The sequence below is a fragment of the Metopolophium dirhodum genome, chromosome 3 (genome assembly GCF_019925205.1).
Source record: "Metopolophium dirhodum isolate CAU chromosome 3, ASM1992520v1, whole genome shotgun sequence".
NCBI lineage: Eukaryota > Metazoa > Arthropoda > Insecta > Hemiptera > Aphididae > Metopolophium > Metopolophium dirhodum.
Genome location: NC_083562.1, coordinates 13,459,189 through 13,480,745, shown reverse-complemented (window position 1 = coordinate 13,480,745; position 21,557 = coordinate 13,459,189). Strand labels below are relative to the sequence as shown.

At 31.8% G+C, this 21,557-nt stretch overlaps 1 protein-coding gene across 1 annotated transcript; it reads left to right on the top strand.

The window, feature by feature from the left end:
• The first annotated feature begins 741 nt into the window (after positions 1-741).
• LOC132941839 (uncharacterized) lies at positions 742-21,500 on the top strand. The gene is made up of 11 exons (XM_061010046.1): positions 742-1,103; positions 16,595-16,657; positions 16,780-16,866; positions 18,001-18,161; positions 18,315-18,420; positions 19,220-19,308; positions 19,449-19,599; positions 20,337-20,405; positions 20,482-20,612; positions 20,714-20,798; positions 21,183-21,500. The coding sequence occupies exons 1-11, from the start codon at positions 965-967 to the stop codon at positions 21,296-21,298; spliced, it is 1,197 nt and encodes a 398-aa protein (XP_060866029.1). The 5' UTR covers positions 742-964; the 3' UTR covers positions 21,299-21,500.
• The last annotated feature ends 57 nt before the right edge of the window (positions 21,501-21,557 follow it).

The following is a 21,557-nucleotide window of genomic DNA, read 5'->3' as shown; positions in this document are numbered from 1 at the left end:
AGTTTAAATTAAACTTTTATATAATTTTGTATATTATATAATATACCATTGCGATTTTCAATATACTATGATAATTTACTATAATAATAGTACTATATGATTTATATTACTAGATATTAAAATAATCAATTATATATTTTATAGATATAATATCTTTAGAAAAAATTACTGAATTAATAAAAAAAAAAAAATAGTAATATTAAAATTGTTTGTATGAGAATATTATAACGATTTAAAATTTAAAACATCCTTACTGATACAGTGATACCCACTCAATGTGAGGTACATTATACACCTATAACTACGAAATAAAGAGACTTTCCCATTTTTCGTTGTATATTTTTTATTTAATTAGTCCAAGGAATTAAAATAAACAATTGTATGTAATTATTTTAACTATAACATAATTTCCAATTTTGGTGATTTTGACGAATTTTTTCAACATTTTGACATAAATTACTTGTAAAAAAATGTTATGCTTATGTTTTTTTCGATATATTCAAATTGATATAACTATACTATGTTAGGAATGTTTTTTACAATAATTAAGAATATTGTATGAGATGTTCAAGATGTCTTTTTCAGTATTTCCAAATTCAATCCCTGGTAACTGATTATTTGAAATAATGATTATTAAAAAAAGCGAACGGATAAAAATTACGAAAAAACTAATAATGTCGGTGGCTGCGGGCAACGGCGCGGAACCGGTCTTCCCACCGAGTACGGTACGAGTCAGTGGCGTCAGAGGCGTCGTTTCAGTTCAGTTCGGGCCGGTCTTCAGCGCACGTCGCCTACACCATAACCTAACGGTTGTCCTACACGGAAAACGCTACAAGTCACCGTCGTCCGGACGCTGGGTATCGCTGGGTATCGCGGTGCCACGAAAGTAATTTTTTTATTAAAATTTAATATCTTGAATGCCGCACAGCGTTCGGTGATCGTCCGGTGCCAATCGTAGACGACCATGAACCTGGTAACGTCGTCGCCAAAGTCACGGCCGCTGCGGCTGCTGCTTCAGTTTTTGCTGTTGTTGGCTGCAACGAGAGGAGCCATAGGTTGGCCGTGGCCGTCGTTGGGAAATCCGTCCGGAGCCGTTGGAAGAGGTACGTATGTAATACAACCTGCGGGGATGATGAATTATTATTTTTTATACTAATATTGTGGAAAGTAGTATTTTATGTGCATTGTACGATTTTAGTGCACGCTATTTTTATATAATGACACCCTCAAAAATCATCAGAATTCGTAAGTTCCACTAGGTTATGCCATATATATACGGTCGGAAGTTTTGCTGAAACGATATTACATAAAATACGTAATGTGTATAATCACGTGGTTATAATATTATTATCACGCGGTAAAATTTCCACGGTTTAAAAGTAAACACATACTTAGTAAAACAAAAGTGCGGAAAATAAAAATCTTAATTAAAATCTTTTAATGTTATGGATTAACACCCTCGTAAATGATACTTTTAAACTCCCTTAATTATAAACTTGTATTGTATCATAATATTAATATATCATTTTATATGCTAAAAACTTTCTAGTTTATATGATTGGAGATTCGCCGGATCATAAATATTTTAATTTGGCGTTGTTTTTTCTTTTAAATCTCATAAAAACGAATATCGAATGACTTTTAACCAACGAATAAGATTATGCGTGCATAACGCAAGTAGTACAGTGACAAATAGCTATTATTACAAATAACAATAATATAACGGTATTCCTATGAAATACAATAAATCATGAATTAACTGACTCGTGACATGAGCTTAAAAAAGCTCAATGGCATATAGGAACTCGAAATATGGTCGTTAATGTATTTAGTACATCTATTAATTATACACGGACAGAATATTATGTTGTTCATTGTGCACCACGTGTATTAAATTCGACCGGAATTTTACGTACCTATAAAGTGGCACATGGTTTTAGTTTAACAGGTCACTTCGATGCGCCGCCGCCACCACTAGTGTTCCACATATTATTATCATTATTATTAAATAGAGAGCGGCATTAGCCGTGACCGTCGTCGCCGTCGTCGTTGTCCTTCCGGCAGTGACCAAAACGAAACCGGCTACCAGGTAACATGGGTAACGGTGTGCACAAGGCCGCTCGTACGGCAGTCGGTCAAGTTCAAGAGCGACGTTTTCCCTCGGGCGATCGAAAACTAGTTTACCACTGTGCACAATACCACACATTTGAATATTATAACATAAGTATAATATTATAATAATATGCCGGGCCTAATTGTATGAGCTTCCGCATCTATGTTTTGACCTTAGATCATATATAATGAATTGTGTAAGATCTAAGTTATTTTACTGTTAGATACGCGTATAGAGTTTGATAGTGCTAAATGTCCACTTACACGAGCTGCGATGCGAGCCGCAGACTACATATATTTTTTTTTAGTTCATGATGTTTTAAGATTTTGATATGAATAAGCCTTAAACCCATTCCAAACGTTATTTAAAAAAAAACAAAAATAACAAAATGGACATCATACTAAACTTATAAAATTAAACAATTAAACGTGGCAATTTTTTTTCGAGTAGACGCGATTTTTCGGCGTTTGACATTTTTTAATTGTTATATGGACATATTTCGTTTACTTACACGAGAGTTTATTTTTTACGGGAAAGGTTTGGGGTGGGAGAAATAACATGTTCCGTATGAATTTAATGAACATTCTCGTTATGAACGCGATTACTACACGTCACTTGATATAGCATGATAGTATTGACTATATACATTATTACATATCGATCTCTTCAAATCCCAAACGGACTATTTGATATTATCCTCTTGAACCTCTAGTAATGACGAGCAAAAAAAAAACGCGGGCAATAGTAATAGTGACATAGATACACACCGATAATGAATCATAACGCAATTATTTCGAGAGCACTGAAAAAAATTTGTCAGACTTCAAACTGCAGTCGTAATGATATAAGATAGTTGTGTACTTGTATTTAGTGTTTTGAAATCTTATGAAATTTATTTTGATTAAAGTTTTACGAAGCATTTAATTTTAGTCACAAATAAAACAATAATAATTCAAATTTAAAACTATATTTAGCAAATAGCAATAGACTAATTCACAGCGCGTTTGTTTTATTATTTCGAGAAATCTCATTTGGAGTGTACGATGCACGTTGCTGAACAGTAAACGCCCGTTATTTATGACAAAGTCTTGAGTAGCACCCAAAATCGTTTTTTGTGCGCCCATCATAATAATAAAAAATAATATAATAATATACTCCACAATCTTGCGTGGATGCGAGACGATAGTGTCGAGAATAGGAATCATTGTCGACTTATCGTTGTTTCGTGAGTCTATATTATACACAATAAAGCCTGGCCTTTATAGATAATAACATTAAATTGTATTCTATAGATGGATACGCAATACGCTATAGCTGATGCGGCAACCAAACAGAAAAATAGGTCGACAAAAACACTGTTTCAGAATTTAAAAATATATACCTACGTAGTACGTGTATAATACATATTTTTTTAGAAATATATAAAACGCAATGGGACGTAGAATGTAAATGGACTATTGAACGCCGCAGCAGCTGCTTTTATAGTATGTGGGCATATTTTTATTTTGTACCACAAAAAAAGAACTTTTATTTATATTTTTAAGTTTGATTTATGATGCATGGTTTGAAAATAAATTTCATGAAGTTCGATGTTAGTGATATACACGTTACACAGCAATACAACATTATATATTATAAATTATAATACAGATAAATGCCATTGTAGCAAATTGTCCACCCCTACGGTTCATATTTACAATCAAATAATTGTATCCACTAAATATATATTATATAAGAATGTTGTAGGTGCACTTAATAAAACTTAGCCTAGTTAAAATATATAACAATTCGTATAGGTATTTAAATAAAACCACTATAACTTCAAAATCAGGCAGCCCAAGTTAATGTTAAATGTCAATAAAGAACACGAGCAAAAAACATAAAAACTCTGTCAGGTTGGAAAGTTAGTTTGTTTTATGTTTCTAATTTACATTGAAATTGACAACGTAAAATTAAAATGTCATTTTAAATATTCATAAATAATTAACATCATAAAATTAAAAGGTTATCAAAAAATAATGTAACTTTAGATAAGCTATTATGAAAGCTTTCAAGTTGAAATGTGTTTTTATCAAAACCATAACTTTTAATAAAGCTGTTACATAAAATGAATTCTCTTCATTCAATATTTTCCATTGAATGACATTTCGTATTAGGTATAGAAATATATTTTTTTGATCATTATCTTGATTCCATCGTTTTTCTAAATTCTACAAAATTTGACACATCAAAATAATAGAAACACCGGTAGAATGTAATTATTTGAATTAATAAAATTAGCTAGCCTTCCTAAATTATGTCTAGTAATAATGTGAGGTAATACTATCAAGTTATAGAGTACATAACTTCTTACGTTCTTAAAATATAATAACAGCTTATTAAACTCATATTACTACTATAATATTATAATAGGATAATATTATATTATATGATAATCATTGTATCCAGAGCAAAATATGAATAGGTATACTAGATGAATAATCCGGCTTCGCCCGTGTGGATCTAGCTGAATCTGTAAACGAACATTTTATGAGTCAAAAACTGTGGATTTGCATAAGGTTCATCCGTTATAGTCCTTTGATGTTTATAGTGGATAGCTGTAAGAGCCGACTTCGACCGGGAAAAAATGTACAAATATAAAATGCAACACTATATAGGTTAGGGTTGAGTGTAGTTTGAACTTCAGTTCACTGCCAAATCGCCGTCAGTTTACCTAGCTTTGTGAAATAATTCGACCTAGATGGGCAACCGCAAGTTGTGGATTAAGTTTAGCACTTGGTATATTTTTTAAGCTACTCTACATTTTTCTGATATCTCTAAAAACAATATTTGAGATTTCTATCAAAATCAATCAAAAAAAAACTCATCTACCCGTGTAACCAATGGTAACAATTTACAAACAAAAAAAAGTTTCAATTTCCATCGTGAATCTCAAAATCCTTGTTTGAGGACCTGTTGAAAATGTGAATTTTGTAAATTATAAATTGAAACTACTAACCAAATTGTATACTTCCGGTTAGGTGATGATGAATCAGTCAGTCAGGACAAGTTTTTTTATATACTATATAGATAATAATATTGTATGGGGCCTGGTGTGGCACGGTGGTTGGCCACAGTCATTAATGTGTTTTGAGGTCAAGCATTGGCCGGCATCGCTAGATCCCGGATGGGTGACCACCAGGGTTTTTAGTGACAAATCCTCACCCCACATACACGTGTTCCAAACCAACCGTACCCTCCCCCACAGTAAAAACCAGCTAATAACCATGCAGTTGAAGCTTTAATAAAAAATAAAAATGAAAATAATACATTATGCATTTATTTATCAGTATAATAATACTTATTACTGTGATATTTTAGTTTCTAACAATATTACATTATTATCCTTAGCGTTTGGTTGAGCTATTCACCGAGAGAACAATACATCCCAATTAGAATTAATTATTACAATTTACAGAATTATAACTGAATTATTTCGTTAGTGTGTTAAGCACACTATCGGCTTTAGATTGTTTAATAACAATAATTCATACATTTAATATTTCTAATTAGTTATAGTTATATGTGTAATGTGTATACTGGCGTGGCATGACGTTGTTTCTATTCGGTGGGGGCATCGATTTTACTGCCGATGATAAATGTTTAGCTTGAATCGTTTACATTATAATTTATAATAATAAATATGACTTTTGAGATATCATAGTCATTACACTCGTAATAATTTATCATTTCTTGCTGAGTAGGGGTAATATATTATCTAAACGAGATAGGTACCTACACTAACCGTTTCACATAGGCACTGCAGGATATATAAATTCGTAATAAGCGTTCTCGTTTTACAGATTCATAATTAAAATACAGTAATAATTTCGTATTTATATTATTGCGCACATACAGAGATGAATTTTTCTCTTTCTCTCTTTCTTTACGTGTAGAAAGATATATTTAATGCTTTGTCTAAAGGTGTCAATGTTATAAAATTACTTATTGTACGGTTTGACTTAAAAATGTCCATCAATATTATAGAACTAATTACTTTTTAAACCAGATTTAATTACACGGTTACAAATTTTCTAACGTCTTATAATATAGACTATAGGCATTCAAGTGGCAGAATTCGTCTTTCAAGAATAAAAGAAATGGATAAAAATGCTCATTAACATAATGTATTTTAATTTCAACACTTACACCCATAACTGCAGAAGTCTGTGTAAAACTGTTATTATCAGCAAAACAAAAAGATATTATAATCCAGTGAAAATAATTTCAAATGTAATATGCATTGTTTGCGAGAGTTTGCTCGTTCCACGTTTTTCTCGGAGCTTGGAGGTCAAATTGATCCAACTACACTTGATTCCTAGGTGTTGTGTGTATGTTAATAAATTAACAGTAACCAATTAATATTTTGGTTGCTTAACCATATAATATACGAAAAAAATATTTTGATGGATGTTATAATATTAGTTATAACTTACAACAAAGTAATAACGTTATAAATAAAAGGTTCGCGTTGGGTATCAATGGTAGGTATCAATGAAGTTATAGAGAAAGCCATTGAGTGATAAAGCCTTTGTACATATTTCTGTATATTATTATGTATGTATTGTCATTATTCTTACTTATAATTTTATCTATTACTTGTTTGAATGTTACTGCGTTACTGTTCCATACGAATGTATATTATATACCGCTATAAAACATTTTACGAACAAAAGTGTACCCAAAGGATTTCCGATTTCTATAAATATATTTAAACAATATAGTACATCATCGTATATCATACACATGATCTTAATTAATTAAATGTGTATCCGTATATGATTTTCATCAGTAATTTAATTGTATACGAAAAGTAACAAAAATATTTTTAGGAGTAACTCTAAGGGGAGTCTGTGGTATGAAGGTTTTTATAGCGTATCAAACGTGCCATTAAAAAATAACTTATATTTTAACATTTTTAATTAAGTATTTTAATATTTGTTCTGAGTACGACACAAAACAATTTTCTTTTCAAAGCTGAAAAATAAAGTTTATGTATAGTTATTAAGTGGATATGATGGGAGCTCAGCTGTAGGCACATAGGTTTAGTCCGTATCTATACGATGTAATAAACGTATTTATATCTACCTAGGACTGCGTAATACTCCATTGCCACATGCGTAACAGAATTAACAAAGTTAACATCGTAATAATATTTCATTTGGGTATTCGATTATTTTTTTTTTGCGTATCTTTTCACCAGACAAACTGTGAGATATTGCGTCTCTGACAACCAAGGGTATTAAACCATAATATGTTTCATATTATTATGTGTTTATTATTATTTTTGTTTTTAGTACCATTAGTTTTATTAAAAATAAAAATATTTAACGTGCGTAGAGCGTATAATATAACCTATATATATAAAAATGAACGTTTGTCTGTCTGTCTGTCTTTTATGCATTCCTAAACGGCTGGACCGATGTTGATGAAATTTGGTACAGAGATAGATTAGACCTCTGGGCAGAAGATAGGCTAATTTAAAAAGGGAGACGACCAACTCCGGGAGGTGCTCAAACAGGGATTTTGAGATTTCCGATGGTAATTTTTGTTTATAAATGGTTTTGATGGGTCTTAAAGCTATTATTATTATCATAAACATATTATTCATATAGAGTTGCCATTTTCAATGGGCAACGAAGTGTACGGGATCAGCTAGTATTATTATACAATTATATTGTGTAATACAACTATTAGTGATTTTTTTTTTTTTTTTTTTTTTTATTATATTAGCTTTTAGTCAAATACTATTACAGCTCAACAATTATACGTATTAGTGATTTAAAAGTTTAAAACTAACTTATTAGGTTCAGCAATTATTACATTAAAAATTCTAATAATCAATTTCTAAATTTCCAAAGTAACCAAATTAGATTTCCCGGTTTACATATTTTTAGTACCAGGTCCTGCCTATGTATTACGATATAATATAATAAATAATAATATAGTATACATTTTCGATTTTGAGTATTTGTATAAGGTATAATAAAATGATGTATAACATTTTTAAAATTAAGTAGTATACATAATATTTTCGCTTCTTCCATAGTTACTCCACATAATACCTCTTACTCGTATATTGGAAATATGAAGTATGTTGTATTTTATCATTGATCCCTTCGGGCTCTAGATAAGGACCAAACACAAGAACTTTTAATCTCAAGGCCAAGGATCTAGGAAGAATGCCGAAGATGCATTTAATTATATTTTTGTATAATATATAACAATATGTACCTGTATTATACCTATATCAAGACAATAATTATTACAATGTTGTATTTTTCGACTCGATTTCGCCGGAACGCAAACGAGCGGCATATATTAGTAAAATATTTGAACATCGATTATTGGATAAAAAAAATAAACATTAACATAACATTATAAAGTTTGATGTCAGTATGAACACCTACCTATATATCTTCGGAGACGAGAAAATGATCGGAAACGGATAAGCCCGACGTCAGGTCATAATATAATACCATATTATATAACGTATACGTGCACGTTATATTTATAGTGTCATAATACCTACGTTCTTCAGCAGTATGTGCACTCATATATTATATAGGTAGTAGCGATATCCGTTCAGAGATTTGCTAGTGTGGCAGAGGAGGAGTTTGCGACACGCAGCGATTGCCTTTGACTTTTTAAGAGACGAATGGTTGCGATGTATAGCGTTTCTATTGTAATAGCAACGATAATATACATAATATATTATACATAACAATGTGATCCATTTAAGTGTTTACAGTCATAATTTTAAAAAAAGATTTAGAATTTTTCTAAATATTAGTGATACTTGAGTACGGGCTTATCAACAAAGCTTTAAATACTTATAACTAATTAACTACTAGGGAGTTTGAAATTTGATATTATGAATCGAGGTATTCATTACGAAAACTATTGAAATTAAAAATGTATGTCATCATTCAAAAAAGTAAAAATTTAAAAAATTATAATGATGACAACTAACAAGTATTTACGAATATTTAATTTAATTTATTTTTTAACAAAAAAGTTATTTTGTAACAACATAAAATTATCGAAAATAAATATTTAAAAAAGTTCCAACTTTTCAAGAGACTACGGGCCTCTATATTGAAACAATATTTAATATTATTGAACAGATATTATTTTAATGTTATACTTACATTCATAAAGCGGTAAAAATGTTAATAACTGCATAAACTATAGTATTCGATTGTCGGATTATGTAATAAGTGTTGAGCCAAGTATTGGATTCCAAAGGCAGGCGACTGCAACCGTTGCTTAGGGTGACTATCCACGACTATCCGATGTTATTTAGACCATGTAATCGTCAACATTTAATTCAATATAACGTGTTTATGAAAATATAAATAGAAAAAAATATGAAAAGTCAAACAAGTGTTTAAGATGCTCGCCCACGCGATGGCCGAATGAAAGATATTATTGTTAAACGACCGGAACTGATGCGAAACGGTTTGACGAGCAAGACGGCAGGCTGTTATTATTATTTTTATTATTATTACTGTCAATATATAAATGATCGGACGATGGCGTATTATTTTAGAAATGAGTATCGCATATTTTCACTATAATTATAATATATATATAGATTAATGTAATATAGTTTAATCGATAAATTGACGATGATACATTCTCAGCTTCAAAATTAAGCACGTTACCATGTTTATTTTTACTGGCTTTTTAGATTTAACGTTATAGGTAAGCTTTAAATATTATTATATTCATGACTTTAAGGATGAAATACCTACCAAAAGACAGTGCTTCAAGTGCATATATTTCTGTATATTTAGAGGTTTTTAATTTTATTTTGAGGGCATAATTTATCCTGTATTTATGAATTTCAATTTTATAAGTGAATATTTTATGATAAATACAATTTTAGATTCTGCAGAATCATGAGCGGAATTATGAATGAATCGATTTTACAATAATGGGTGTTATTTTTGTGTCTGTATACACGATATGATATAAAATGGATCGACCTACAACTTTGTTTCTGATAGCAAATCTAGTTGGTACTTGTGGAACGACAAACGAGGTAAAATAGCACTTTCTATACAATGTGACGCATTCTTAAAAAATGTTGATGCTTTTTGAGCAATGTGTACACATATTTTGTCACATTCAATTTTGTTTAGTTTTTTTTCTATAAATAAGGATAACAATTTTTCGTCAAAATCTTCGAAAATGATAAAATAAAATCATTGAATTGAGATACTAATTTTGCGGTATGAATTCATGATAAACATTTATATGATATTATGTAGGTATTAAATCAGATCTCGCATTCATCTTATACCTATTATATACATTGATTGTTGTCTGTAGTTATAATTTTTAAGGTAATAACAATACTGGTCGTAGGTTTAGTAATTTTGTAGAGCATAAACGTTTTCGTCCTATATAAGTTATAATATCAGTAATTGTATTGGTGGGAGGGGGGAGGGAGGGCAATAACCTGCTGTGGTGCGCATTATACGATCCGAAAAGCATATACTTACGGTCACGACAATATTACCGATAACACCATATTATATATATATTTATATGTGCATGGGTAATGGGTATACACATTACACACGCGTACCAGCTACGGTACCGGTCTGATATTATAAACATGTTGTTTATAGGGAAGGTCTTTTGTTCGTAAGAGCTAGTTCGGTATACCCGTCATGTCGTAATACACTCTGGCGAGCCCAAAAGAAATATTGAGTTATTATCGCGCAAAAAGCCCGTCGCCAAATATTAATAATAACAATCTATCACGTTGACAGCCCCTGGGCAATTAGCTATATAAATTCGCTCGCCGGACGGCTGTAAAGTTTTCGCGATATACGCGTCGTATAAAACAAACTAGGTCGAAAGTCGTATCACATACAGACATTTTTTATCCGTTCACATTATGGTTGTGTTAATATTGTATGATTAGTACAATTATCTGACTCGGTCTAATTAGTATAATGCTTGTTGGATTTTAGTCATGTGCGGTACTATACAGCGTCCTTACGATATTCAAAGGCGGACATTAACTATAGTGTATAGGTAGTTAAAAAGTTGATGTATATTAACACGACTAGTTCAAATGGCAATTTATTGTATTAATAATTTTACATCATCCAATAATGAATTAAAAAATTTAGTATAATTTAAAAAATAATATACAACGTTAAAATCATGATCATATATTTTATAACCATGGTTACAATTATAAATGAAATAAAGATTTTTCTTTTTTAATCAAGCTATTTACACTACCCAAAGTACAATCTTTTAAAATTCAATCAAGCAATTTATATTTCACGAATTAATAGTTTATTGGACACAAACATATTGAAATTCTCAAACCAATAACAAAACTAATTAAATGTCACACAATAACAACGTATCACTTTGAAGGCCTGATTATTAAAAATAATTAGTAAGTCCAGTTAATATTTTTTCCCATATTATCATTAAACTTTTTGAGTTAAACAATTTATTCGTAATCAATTTAACTTAGAACTTTACGTTTAGCTTAACGCAATTAGGTAACTCCAATTAATTGTTTTCATTGACTGGCTAGATTCGAATTAATATATTTCACTGTATATACTTACATTTTTGATTTAGTTCGAAGTGCGTGTACGCTACCGTGAATTATTGAATTAAAAAAAAAATTTAAAAGAACGCCTAACGGACTCGATATAAAACCATTTAAAAACGCGGCTCGTTTAAATTAACGATGATGGATGGATGGGAAATGGTATAAATTTCTCGACGACTAAAATATTCAGCACGGACACTTAATATAATTAATACGGCTACGACCTTTTTATTATACATTACTTGTCAGTATAATTTTCAAAATGTAAATCCCTTGCTGGTTTTTAATTTCCGAAAAGACCGAATTTTTTGAGAGTTTTTTTTCTATCCACATATTATACATGGATATACGCACGTCAAACAGTTATTATTACTATTATAGTATTATCACGTTTATTATCGTTTTCGATAAATTAACGTTTAAAATATTTAACGTATCACTCAAAACCATACCTATATAATATACTTGTACATTTTGGTTATTATTATTTTTATTTCCGCCAAAATCGTTCATTAAAATATTTATCTGGCTGTTGACGATAAATATTCAATGAGAGTGCGTTTTAAAAAATAATGAAGTATTCATTTTTCTTGTTACATTAAAATATACATTCACTTTGCGTAGTATAGTGTCTATTGAGACGTTTTTCACGGTAGCAAAAAAATAAATAAATTTATTAGTCAGTCGAAAATCGAAATAGACCTGGTAACAAATTTACTCACATTATTGACACGGAACTATTTTTATTTTTGCACTTTCACGTGAGCTTACACCATACACGCGCTTTATGTATGAATGGTTTCGTAGGAATTTCTGACACGCCCGTCGCCCATTGATTTATTTATCCCACGAAACCCGTGACTAGAGTTGTGCACCTACAAAATGTCAAATGCGAAAACGCCAACAACAAACTACAAGAATTGAAACAGAAGACCCCAACAAACGGGCGTAGATATTGTGAATTAACATCCAGTAAAACAAAACTTAAGATAATATTATCCTATCGATGAAAGGTCTCGATATCAAAAATATTGTATTTTTGTATTATATCTTATTAATATAATGTCAAGAAATTGCATTTGGAGTTAGCCCACTGATGTTAATTATTCTGTTTCACCATTGACTTACTGCACGCATGTTTCAGGATTTAATATCCACATTTTTCATACCATGATATTTCATTATAGTTTATCTCTTCGATTAAATGAAACAAAACGATTTTATAAAAAAATAATGAATAATGCACCTGTTTTTATTATATTTGTTAAATGTACGAAATTGTTGTTTTACAAGTAAATAAGGATTTATTTTTTTAATTAAGTTATTCAATTCGAATAACACAACGATAACATTCGCTGAGATAACGGTAGTTCTTTCAAAACAAATTATTACCATTAAGTCAATACGTTGTGGTTTTTTTAAAAAAAAAACATAAAATTATATATAAACATTATTTTTAAAGTTGACCGGGATATTGTCGAGTTCTGTTGTAACTTAATTATTATATTTACAAAACGTCACACATTACATAAATAGTATGTAATGCAAATTGTACTAAATTACAATAAGTCTAAATAAATAGAAAAATATACAATATCTAAACTTGACAACGTCGTTATCTAAAAAAATGTATTTGATACATTTTTTGCAATCGTGATGCAAAAATAGTAGAACATTCAAAATTGGGTTTCACCATTGGTATCAACATCAATATTACAGTAGGTACCCACTATAGATAGACAGCTAGTGTAGTAAAATGTATAGGTAATTCAAATTTCAAATAACAGATACTTTATATAATTCTATAAAAATAACAATTTCAGTAATAATTCAGTATTATATTGTATTGTATACTGTAATATATTATAATATAACACGATGTGATTACAAATTTTACAATCGTCAATCATTACTCACGGATTGAATTTAATTTTGATAAACCCAACACAGAGCATTATTGTATAAGCATGATTAACTGGTGATTTATAAAGTAATAAAAAAAAGGTTTATTTATTAAGAAAAGTGGCAAAACGGATCATTTTGAAATGTTGAAAGAAATATTATACTCACACGCAAAAGTAATGAGCGTAGTATACGTAGGTTATTATATTATTGTTTAGATTTTAGTTTCCAGAACGCATACAAAAAATAAATGCTGCCAAATCATTTGGTTTTTTTATTATATATAAATACTAACATGATGAATATATTGTATCGATGTAAAACAGTCCGATGTTAAAGTCAAGTAGAAATTCGGAAATCATTATAATATAATATTGTGTAGGTATATTATAATTGTAACGGTTATAACTGATGGGTAATAGTAGATCATTGTTCGGCTTTATGACAGAAAAAAAACAATAACACGCTACTCTACAAGGAAAATCTATGAATCATAAATAATATACTTTTGTTAATAAATAACCATGACAACAATAACGTCTATCTTGCAAAATCGGTTAGAAAAATAAAACATCTGTACCCAGCCCCAAAACATATTTTTGTTAGAAAATATCTAATCATCGACCTTTGAGGCCTGTGGAAAAACAAAATTCAGTTATTAGTGGTTTTTACTAAAAAAAAAAACAATATTTTCCGAGTGTTTACTATGATAAATTGTCCTTAAACATGGATATTGTCAATAAGAATGATTAATATTTCTGTAAAGACTAAATAATAAGTTTTTTCACATTTTTGCATTCAAAAATACACTGTATTATTTAAATTAAAATGTAATCTAATTTCTTCAATTCAGTGTTTTGATGCACTGGTATGCACTGGTTACAAATGGTATAGGTAAACAACGGTAAGTTTGTTGATTTAAAATTAAATTGGGAAAAAAGAGAATTTGAATGGATAGGGTTCGTAATATTATTATTATACACGATAACGCGTAATCCATCTGTTGGCCTTATAGTATAATACACTCGATGGTTGTCAGGAGACTGATTGAATTCTTTCGCCGGCGACAGCATTATAATATTATATTAGAATGGTATAATAACTTATAATAATGATAAAAAAAATCTATTCGTGTAAATTACATTAACGTATAGATACGCGTGCATAGGCGGTGATCGATAAGTGGCAATTTACACGTTTTGACGAGCTATATATAATAATATGACGGCTTAATATCGTTCATCGATCATTTTAATAATGCAATGCGGTCGTCTCGGTCATATATCCTATATTATTATATAAAGCACGCGTGGTACACTATTGTTGTATTGCATTGTGATGAGGACGATCACTGGAAATTCACGTCGAGGATGTCACCGGAAATCGGAGATGAAAAAACCCGCACGTAACGCGAGCCCGTCGCCTCATCACCGTATTATATTATTGAATTGTGATATAGAGGTCACGGTGACGTTTAAAGCTATTATAGTTAGATTCCCGTCCTTACACAAATATTTAATCTACCACCTGCTGCAGCCATGGGGTTGGGAAGTGTACGAATTAAAACATAATCCTTTTGGCTTTTAGACGTACCTAAACATTCCAATTTAGGTACTCATATATTGACATTTGACGTATTGCATTCATTTAAATAACCGTAGACAAAATGTTAACACGGTCTCAATGTCCACCACACTAAATTTAAATTAAAAAACAATCCAACTTTTGGTTTCGCCTACAAAGATTTATTTCCAAACTAAAGGGTATCTCCTCAACTATCTAACTAACAATGCATCGAAATATAATCGCCGGACTAGTTTAAAAGTCCTACGGAATTAAACTGGTTTTTTTTTTAAATTCGTCACATTAGGAATTATCACCGGTTACCTTTGTTAAACACAAACTATGTCTCTAAATCAAAATCTTCCACGACTTGCGTCAAAGACCACGTAAAGTTCATAACAAACAACCTAACGACAAATCTAAAAACCACATAAACCATTTAATACAAAATATGTCCATTCTATCAATGTCTGATAAACCATACATAATGGCTAATATTTTTTTAATTTTACCCTGTAGTCCGTGGAAGGTAGGAATAAAACTGTATAAACGTGTTGTCGCAAATTTTAGAAAACAGCAAAAAACGTATATTTTTTTATTGTATTATGATAATATTATGTTATTAAGAAAACTTATAGTAATATTAACGTCTAAAGAGGCATGACCATACAGATTCTACCATAATTTGTTCTTTGTGTCCTTTGTGTATTTGCCAAAATTATTACTCATCGTAAAAATAGCATAAATTGTTTATTTATCTAATTTTTTTTTTTTATGATAATAGATAATAAATAGTGTGTATATAAAAATATATAACGTAGTTTCAAAAACTGCAGTGGTTTTGGGTTGTAACACCACGACAGTTGACGACCGTCGTAGAATGTGTGTCGGGATAATGACCGCTCCTAACTCGCACCGAACAATTTATAGTGTTATAAATTATCTAATAACTAAACATATTTTTCGCATGACACGCGTACAGACGATAATATTGTATTATTGTAATTAAGGTAAAAATGTGTTCGTTTCGGGGAAAAAAAAAATAGTCGTAACAGAATTCGTAAAAGTGCGTCTCTTTAATATAATAAATACCACCGAACACCCACACCGGACGTCCTGTCATCTATAATTATCTCGTCAGATCGCCGTGTATGAAAATCGTTCGATGAATCATAATCAAAATATAATGACAATATAATAAATATATGACATGTTAGGTATAGTGGTCGGAGCACGAGTCTACTGTTGCCACCACTCCCGCGCGATGATTTTTGGGCGTGCGCTAGGATTTTATTTCGCGTTCATGCACATAATATAATATAATATGATATATATACATGATGAGTGCCCGTGATTAATCATGTTTTGGAATTTGTTGATGGCAGTGTTGAATTTCTTCCCGGTGCCGGTGACCGAAGAGTGCCTGTCCGACGATTCGCGGAGAACGGGTAAAGTATAATATTACATTTTACTATACCGCAATGTCGTTATCATCGCATTGTTCTTATATTATTTCGAACCATCATACGAGTGTTAAATTAAAATTTTTATTATTATTGTGTCACCCTAGGCCTGTGCTTGAACACGTATGAGTGCAGAATACAAAACGGAGAGTCTCACGGTGCTTGCGCTTTGGGTTTTGGAGTGTGTTGCGTCTGTAAGTATACAACCATAATATACACACAACTTTTATATAAAATCATTTACCTATTTGTGTCATGCACATTGTAATCATAATAGATTTTTATTATAGTTACACCATATTGTTACGCATATGCGTGACGACATATTTTTATTTTGGTGGGTGAGGTGTCTGAGGAGTTAAAACTTCAGGCTGTATTTTTTCTTGTCAAGTTACACTTATATTATCTCAATCATTGGTGTAAGAATTCAGTTTTTCATGATTTTGGAAAATGTATATGTGGTGTCTCTTTTTTGCTCCACAGTGGCGTATTTAGAATTTGTCAATGAAAATGTAATAATACAAAATACTGTTTTTATATTTTACACTTGATAAAATAATGTCTCAAAATATAAGTAATAATTGTACTTATGTTTATATATTTAATAATTTAAGAAATATATATATTATATACTAACTGATCCCGTACACTTTGTTGCCTGTAAAAATGGCAATTCTTAAGAACATTATGATCGTTCAACTCCTTTTAGGTGTAACTCGCTGCAGTAAGTGCAACTCAGCCACCCTGGTAGGCAATCCGACTACGTCGAATCGTGGACAAAGTGCCAATCATCCTTGGTAGGCAATGTTCAAAACTGCATGCTTGTATCTGATCTGCCCAAATAACCAATGGCTACCAATAATAAATAAATTCTAATTTTTACTATATTATTTCTCCTATAACCAATTGCAATCATTTAAAAACAAAAATGTCCACTGTAAATCTCAAAATCCCAGGTTGACCACCTCCCAGGGTTGGACCTAGGAGGGTGAAAAATTCTTTACGACCTATTCTCATACCTACCAAATATATAAAAAATTTCATTAAAATCGGTCGAGCCGACAACACTATAACACCGTGACACGAGATCATAAAGTTAATCATATAATCCAACAGATGGTTCGGAAGTGACCAGCTATATCCAACCTAGGGTATTCCAGAACTCCCCACCAAATAAAAAAAACACATCCTATATATACGGCACTGGTGTGTCTTGCAGCTGAACTGTCATTCGTTGCCATGATATATTATGTTGATTGTTCTAATAATATGATATTATACATATTTTATGTATTATAACTATATATCGTGTATATGGTTTGCCACAGTCACGTCGTCCTGTAACGCAGAAGTGGCCAACAACGTCACGTACTTCGTTAATCCAAATTTCCCAGGGCTGTTGGACGACGTGGGTGAATGCTCGCTGCGTGTCAAGAAGATATCCAAAGACATAAGCCAGCTACGATTGGACTTTGTGAACTTCAATCTAGTGAGTTGCTTAACAACCATAATTTATGGACCCAACCCGTTTCGTTTGAAACGATAATCCCCATAGACAAATTATAATAATTCTAATAATAATCAACGAATTGACAATTTTGACTCTCATAGTCTCATCCCTTATGAATGTTATTCGATACAGGCGCAGCCCAACAGGAAAACGGGAGTGTGCGAGACGGACACGTTCGTCGTCACCGGTGGAGCGTCCAACGACCTGAGAATTTGCGGTCTCAACAGCGGCCAACACGGTAAGTGGTTTGGTCCACGGCGGACGACCCGCAATCGTGTCAAATCCGGGTTCACTACCTGCACGCCTTCGTAATAATAATGTTAAAGCGTGGTCACGAGCTCTCGGAGTATAATACAACATATTCGTGCGATTGTGGTTTATCGCGTTTTAGTATTATACCTACCTACCACGTGTTACCACACTAAGCGATGCGGTTTTAACCCAAACGTTGCAATGCATATACCATACGAGCCATTTGCGTGTGTGCACGACCGCATTGTAAAGGGTGGTTGGAAACGCACACAATGCGACAGTGGTAGCAACCAGCAGGACGCGTTGGCCCAAATAATACAATGAATGGAAGTGCGCAAGCGTTATACCGGAACAGTGATGATTGTGATAATCGCGTGCGAATGCACGGTTGGGGGGCCGGTACTCGATGCTTTCGAGCTTGAGGGGAAATAGGTGAGGAGGGGCATAAACTGCTACATTTAACATAATATACATATAATATTATTTATAATGCGGTTACACGATCTCATTATAAATATAACAATATTCTGAGAAATTTAGAACAACTTTCGTTGGTTGCCACTATAAATAATATAGATATACGTGATCTAAAAGGTCATTTATTTTTTTATTTCTTGCATACGATATCGATTTTGGGTAACTCCTGCTCCTCCTTCAGGTTTTTACGGTAGATTTGCTGTTTACTTACGCGTTTTGTCTGGGTTCATAGCTTGGTCGTAACATTTTTTATTTAACCAACGTTTAAAACGGACTACCACAATAATTGTATTATTGTCGTTTCACAGTGTACTACGATATGGACGACGCGAAAGACTATGTCACGATCAACATTCGACTGACCAAAGGCAACTACAACCGGATGTGGGAGATTAAAGTGAGTATACAATTTAGGTACTATACTTACCTTCACTTCAACAGGTTGTCGTCGTAATAATCAATCATCATTCGAATATCGTTAATTGTCGCCATGTCGTGAGTATATACCGAAATAATTGCGTTATTTTTATAATTTAGATCACACAGATCGAGTTCGCTCAGCGTGCGCCAGCTGGATGTCTTCAGTATTTCCACGAAGTCACGGGCACAGTGCAGACTATGAACTTTGCGGTCAACGGCCGACATCTGGCCGACCAAGACTACGTGATTTGCATACGACAAGAACACGGTAGGTACCTATATAATTAGTGACGTCGTATTTTCAGTGGTGCCATTCGAGTTGTAGACCTTAGAATGTTTATTTATAAATTATAACGAAATCTAAATAGTTCATAAGTGTAACATAGAACCTAGTTCATGAACTGGATCAATTTCTTTAAGTTAAGTTATGTAGGGTTTTTTATGTATACCTTTATATACCTTTCCGTTGCCTCGATTTATGTACCTACATAAAATGAACAATATAGGTATTATAACTCGTATAATAATAAATACCTAGTTACAACATTTTAACTTACTTAATTATTATAATTTTAATAATATTAAAATAAAAAAATAATTTCGTAGTTTTTACTCTTGACTAATTCTTTGCATTTCAAAAGTTAATGTTTATAAAAAATGTTCTTTTTAGAATACATTTTTGATATTAATATTTTTAGTTCTTTATTTTTATTGGATTGTTATATAAACTTGTTCATTCTGAGGTCTCCATTATAGTGTGCTTTCACGTAGGTAGGAGTGTCAAAGAGTTAACTGACCTACAATATTGTGCCAAATCAGCGTCATTAGTTGGTAAATCTATAATAGATCAGCATAATGTGAATTATAGGCAAACCGGTGTAAAAAGATAACAGGAGAGCAAAAGAAAAGACCCCTTGACCCTTCCCCTCACTAAAAAGAGGAGTTCTGTAGCTTACTTAATAATTATTTTATTGATGAACCTATTAAATAGTTTTGGCGTTACAGGTATGTGTTCGATCGCTTATGAGCCGTGCGATGAAAACTCGTTTAAGATCGGACCTCCGATATTTTCCGGTAAGTTAAAATGTTATACGTTAAATAATCATATTATGAGGATTGAAAATGCTGATTATTATTAACATTGGCGTAGATACAGGAATCGAGGGTTCAGGAGATGAAGGTGATGACGTTCCAGGTGGGAGCCAGGTGGTGTCCATGGACGTATTCCGTGAGTGCAGCGACCGCGTCATGATGCCCTGCGATTCCGAAGAATTCATAACGGTTAGTATTTTTATCGTTTGCTACACTTTTAATATTTAAGTAGGTTTAGTCGTTTTTACACGTGTGAATTTTGTATGCATTGTTTATTTTACACTCCACAGCCTCAAGGTGGCCCTGGAATATGTGATCTTCTCCATTGCGGAAACAATTTCTGCACAGACAAGGAAACGCCGTGCCGGATCGAGAGTGAGTATATATAATATTACTCAACTATAGTGAATTATAGAGTTTCTACAATATCTATTATAATAGAGAACAATGTGTGTAGTATAATATTATATTATAATAAGTGACATTTTTTATCGTAAGGCGTTTATATAATTTCCCTCCGTCAAGTCTCGTGTGAAATATTTTAAAACTATTTGGAGTGATAGTTGTCTAAGTCATTTTTAAACAACAAACAGTATTTTATGTTTCATAATCTGTTTACATGAACATAATTATTAAAAAAGTCATCTTGTATAATACAATATCATACATACATACATAACAATATAATCATACATACCTACTCGTTGTAACTGCTAAGCTAAAGCAACCGACCTATTAATTAACTTGATTTCTCCACAGGCAGCACCACGCCATTCGTGATGCGAGTGCAGTTTGGACCAGGCAATAGGGAAGAAAATCCCGAAGACAACTTGGGAATGTGCATCAGATACGAACAACTGCAGTGTTCATCGTAAATTTGTTTTCGTTTTATTTCGCACAACGACACAAGGTGTCGCCGACCGTGTGACAAGACCGGGATAGTGAACACATTTGGCGACATCATGTGCGCCTCACCGAAGCCAACTCCGCCAAAGATTACAATACAAACTTAATATTGATACTTACTATTGTATACTTACTTTTTATATCTATAAATATATATTATACTCTTTTGTAGATACTTTAATATTATTAACCACACACCATACAACACGTTCCTGAAGACCTGACTAC

Bases quoted from the DNA above. Each gene is read 5' to 3' on its own strand.
- LOC132941839 (XM_061010046.1), top strand. From the start codon at position 965: ATGAACCTGGTAACGTCGTCGCCAAAGTCACGGCCGCTGCGGCTGCTG. The intron at 16,867-18,000 runs GTAAGTATACAA...GGTTTGCCACAG, and splicing joins TTTTGGAGTGTGTTGCGTCT to TCACGTCGTCCTGTAACGCA. The intron at 18,162-18,314 runs GTGAGTTGCTTA...TATTCGATACAG, and splicing joins ACTTTGTGAACTTCAATCTA to GCGCAGCCCAACAGGAAAAC.